Below are 5,000 nucleotides of genomic sequence, written 5' to 3'. Positions count from 1 at the left end.
ACGCCCATTTCAGCTGGGTGATGATGCAAGAAAACCACGTTACGAAGTGTACCAGGCAAGTGAGCTTTTGGGAGACAAAACTGCCTTAAAAAATTCTTACAGAGTTGTGCTGTCGCATGAGATTGATTAATTGATTAAAGAACCCTTACGTGTTAGACTCAACGCGACGCATATTCAGTTGCCATTGTTCCCCGCGCTTTATCTGCGCTCCTTGCCAGTAAGTCGTTTTGCAGCCCTTTTCCCGCCCTTTTCCCGCCCTTTCCGGCGCTTGTTTACCCCCTGAGTGTTAGCATCGACAACGCCACAAAACAATCATATCATTGGTTAAAAGAGGAAAAAAAACATGATGCACGTGCGGCACGCATGTTAGCAAATATTTTCCTCGACAGCGATGAAGTCACCAAATTTGAGGTTTTGCCGACAACATGAGCATATAAATATCACAGGTAACCCAGGCTCACTGTGTGCGTCACGTAGGTATTAAAATATAGAGAACATATGAGGCTTAGTTTAGGTCTGAAAAATTGCTAGAAAATGGTAATAAAAATCGATAAAACTTACCATGTGGTGAGCTGTTGTTGTCTTTAATACGTACACGAAGTTTCGGGGAAAATGGTCCCCGTTCACCTTCCTTCATAATATAGTGACAAGGTAGGAGACGGAAGCCAGCGTCGCGACTCCGATCGACCCAAAACAAGCACGAGTTTTTCCGCGAAAATCAAATCCAGTCGCTAAATAAACACGCCAGGTTCGTGGAATAGGAATTTCTCTAAACCATGAATCCACTGAAGCATCTCCAGGTAGCAACGCGGAGCCACCAGACTCCGTAAAACTTGTAAGTTAACCTGCTAAAATGGCGGCCAGAAAGCGTGGTACTCACGAAGTGCCCAATTCAAAATGGCACTCAACTCTGGACGCCTGGTGACGAGTATAATAAGTTTTGGAGGGAGGGGAGTCCCAAACAAAACTCACTGAGCAATTTGGGACTCCCCTCCCTCGAGGGAGACTTATTATACTCGTCACCAGGCGTCCAGAGTTCAGTGCCATTTTGAATTGGGCACTTCGTGAGTACCACGCTTTCTGGCCGCCATTTTAGCAGGTTAACTTGCAAGTTTTACGGAGTCTGGTGGCTCCGCGTTGCTACCTGGAGATGCTTCAGTGGATTTATGGTTTAGAGAAATTCCTATTCCACGAACCTGGCGTGTTTATTTAGCGACTGGATTTGATTTTCGCAGAAAAAATCGTGCTTGTTTTGGGTCGATCGGAGTCGCGACGCTCGCTTCCGTCTCCTACCTTGTCACTATATTATGAAGGAAGGTGAACGGGGACCATTTTCCCCGAAACTTCGTGTACGTATTAAAGACAACAACAGCTCACCACATGATAAGTTTTATCGATTTTTATTACCATTTTCTAGCACATTTTCAGACCTAAACTTCGCCTCATATGTTCTCTATATTTTAATACCTACGTGACGCACACAGTGAGCCTGGGTTACCTGTGATAAATATGAACCTTTCTTTCTCGATTTTTACTCTGAACCTGCTTGTAGCAATTTGTTTCTAGGATATTTCGCTCTCATTGTACGACTTGAACAAGACGAAAAACTCACTTCAAGATATATCTTTGCAGTATCGTAAGTCTTTCGCGATTGACTTGCGATAGTCCAAAAATTATCTTGAAGTGAAGCTTTCGTCGACGTCGTCGTCGTAGATCTTTGAGTCGCTATTTTCTTGCCCTCCGCAGCCATGTCATTTTTACACACCATGAACAACAATTAAAATTGTACTCCTCTTCACTGATGTAAATCCTTGTATTTTGGTTTAGCCATTCTATTTCGGACCCGAAATTTATTGCTTTCGTTGTTTTTGCAGGAGATAATGGAGCACTTTAAACCAGTGTTCCGACACTTCTTTCTTGAGAAGTTTCCTGATCCCGCGGTGTGGTTCGAGAGGAGACTAACTTACACAAGAGGCGCTGCTATTTCGTCCATAGGTGACAATGCAGTTTGGTTGATTTTTTTAAAGCAATTTTGTGAAAGCTTTGTTCTTGAATCATTTAACCAAAGGATTCGATTAAAACTGAATGTCGCAAAATTTTCTCAGCCCATCCGAGAACATATCTATTAACCTTATAGCTACTGTATATTATTTTGTGCCTCAAGAATGATGCAGAAGTGCTATTTTCAACTTATCAGTTCATCGGAATTGCTCTCCATGGTCTTTTTAACAAGTTTGTTTGCAAGTATATGAGTTAGTTTTAACGTTTCCTCTAGGCTGCTTTGGTCGTTAATTTTTGTGCAAGATCATTATCGCCGCCACTTTCGCATTTTTCATTTTCTTCGCGGTTGTCGTTACCATAGGCGTGCCACATTTTGTAATTACTTGCTTCGTACATTTTCTTCTTTCAGAGTACTTTATATAAATTGTGTTCGTTTTCTTATTGTTCAGTTGAATTGTAGAATTAGTGTTGGTTGGTTAATCTGTTTTTTTTTTTTTTTCTGACGTAAAATCTTGTTTTATTGACCAAGAGCTGTTTTGTTAGCTCCGTTTTCAAATACAGATTTTTTTTTTTCATCTCTAGTTGGGTACATTGTTGGTTTGGGAGACCGTCACGTCCAGAACATCCTCGTCGACTGCAACACAGCAGAACTTGTGCACATCGACTTGGGTAAGCACGAAAGAAGCAAGAAACGCTCTAAAAAAACCCGAAACCTTGAGAATTATTTGCTTGCCTTGGGTGCACCTATATCCTGTTGTCTCTGTTGTTTGCAAACTAAACCTAATGGTTAGTTTTACGTATTCTCTTAAAGTCCCCTTACCTTTAATTTAGCAGTGATCATTCCATCCACAAGGGAGGTAGTGAGAGACGGGCGCCTGTTCAGTATTTGAGGAAACTATATCAGTGCAATCTCATCCTATCTACATCTGTTTATAGTTAATCTAGGGACTGGTTGTGATACCCTGGGAATTTCAAAAGCAGGAACAATACAGTAGCAATTAGATGTTGAACCGACCGTGACCCTGCACAATCTTTTGTTTTTGGTTCGCAAGTTAATTTCGAATAAATTTGTCGAAGCTTTTGATTGACTATCCTGCCGGGTTTTGTGCAGGGTCAAGGCCCAAAAAGCGAACAAAAACATGAAACAAAGAAACTTGTCGAGTTTCAAAACCAGCCTACATCTATTAACTATGATCTGTTATACGGGTTTATTATGAACTCACAAAACGACCAGCTCCTGGTTGGTTTTATATCTCAGTTGTTAGAGCACTGCACAGAGCTTATAGAATGAAACAAGTCTGAATTTTCTAGGTTTTCCTTTCGTTACTGCTTACCTGACATGTTCCCGCTTTGATGTCAGAGACAGTTTTGTACTTCAAAATCTTGAGAGATTCATACCATTGACTAGTTTTTGGGAATTGATTAAATGACTGTTTGTTTTGTAAAACTTACTTAGCGGGAGCTGCGGAAAGAAAGACAGTTAAGTTTTTCGATAAGAGGGTAAAATATTTTTACTCTAGCGCGCGTGGGATATTTATCGTTGCGACAAAATTATTTGAGTTTACGCCCTTTTTAATTCTCCTTTAAAAAGGATAACGCAGGCTTTATTAACATTTATATGCAACTTGTTTTCGGTATTATGGTGTTTGAGGATTCAAAGCGGACCACCATGTTACCCAGCATGTTATTACCACCATTCGCTCTTTCACGAATGCGCGCAATCCATTAGTATACCCGTCCAGGGAAAGTCCCGAAACTTTACGCGCCATTTTCGGGTGACACAATTCCCTTTGTATCTGAAGAACGGAGAGGATTTAAGTCGTCACACTTCACAGACATTTTTCTTTTTGTTATCGTTAAAACATGTTAAAAGATCGACTTTCCAAAGCAAGCGGTTGGCAGTTTCACAAATGGCTTTTCGGGCCCGAAAAGTTATCGGGACTTTTGAGAAACGGGCCCCAGGTCCTTAAAATCATACCATGGTTGACCGTTCACTTTTTATGCCATGTTTATATCCACGCACCTGTACCCATACCCATGTACATGTTTAGCGAATTTTTTTTAAGCTTTTCTCAGAATTCGCTTCTGCTTTTGTTTTACTCCGATTTAGTGCTGACAAAACAGCTGTCCATTGCTACGAAAGAAGATGCTCGACCAATAAGGTTGTCAGGGTTTTTCTCTGTCCTTGTGTAGGCCCATTTCCATTAGTAGGGCTAAAGCTCACATGGTTCATATGGGGTAGAAACCTAGCACTTGACATTACACTCTAATCAGCCAACGTTTGCAAAAACGTAATCTTTCCAATAAGTTATGCGCAGAGCATGTGCGACTGAAGGGCTTCAAATGGGTGCATTTCAGCTATCGTAGGGTTCAAAACGTTATTTTGATTTTTTAGGTGTAGCGTTTGAGCAAGGGAAATTTCTACCGACGCCTGAGACTGTTCCGTTTCGTCTGACACGTGACCTTGTGGATGGTATGGGGCTGACCGGCGTGGAGGGAGTGTACAGACGATGCTGCGAGAAGACAATGGAAGTTATGAGGACATCTCAAGAATCACTTAGGACAATTGTTGAGGTTAGCGAATTCTGTCTTGAGAAAAATTATTGCAAGGTTACCGATGGTGGCAAAGGCGTAGTCGGAAAAATTCCCAGTCCTCGGGATAGGAGCCGAACCTCTGATCTACCGATGACCAGTTCGGATCATGAGCAGCAAGATGCCTGTGAGCTACGGTGGGTCATAACACTAGGTTCAGATGACATTCGTCCCGCATGAAACGTTGGAAGCTGGCCCTCTTGTAACTTTTGTGAAGGAAATAGTGAATTTTAAGCAATGTAGTTGGTCCTTATTCGTGCTGGACGTTTGGTGCCCCTGTTCAAAGGCGCTATTGTGGGACCACGCTTATAGAATTCAGAGCAGAAGAAATGTGCCTCTACATTTTGAATTGGTTCTGCTGATCGAACACTTGCGCGACATCGGGAGTATCCGGACTAGCACTCGGA

The 5,000-nt window shown here is 41.9% G+C and overlaps 1 protein-coding gene across 2 annotated transcripts in view; it reads left to right on the top strand.

Moving 5' to 3' along the window:
• The window catches only part of LOC137996668 (serine-protein kinase ATM-like), a 194,784-nt gene that overhangs the window by 186,756 nt on the left and 3,028 nt on the right, over positions 1-5,000 (top strand). For both annotated transcript variants that reach the window (XM_068842189.1, XM_068842188.1), the window contains exons 64-67: positions 14-55; positions 1,875-1,995; positions 2,584-2,670; positions 4,397-4,575. In XM_068842189.1, coding sequence (XP_068698290.1) covers positions 14-55; positions 1,875-1,995; positions 2,584-2,670; positions 4,397-4,575 — 429 coding nt within the window. The remainder of the gene's footprint in view (positions 1-13; positions 56-1,874; positions 1,996-2,583; positions 2,671-4,396; positions 4,576-5,000) is intronic.

Source organism: Montipora foliosa, chromosome 3, assembly GCF_036669935.1.
Source record: "Montipora foliosa isolate CH-2021 chromosome 3, ASM3666993v2, whole genome shotgun sequence".
Classification (NCBI taxonomy): Eukaryota; Metazoa; Cnidaria; class Anthozoa; order Scleractinia; family Acroporidae; genus Montipora; species Montipora foliosa.
This window is presented reverse-complemented; position numbering and strand designations above follow the sequence as displayed.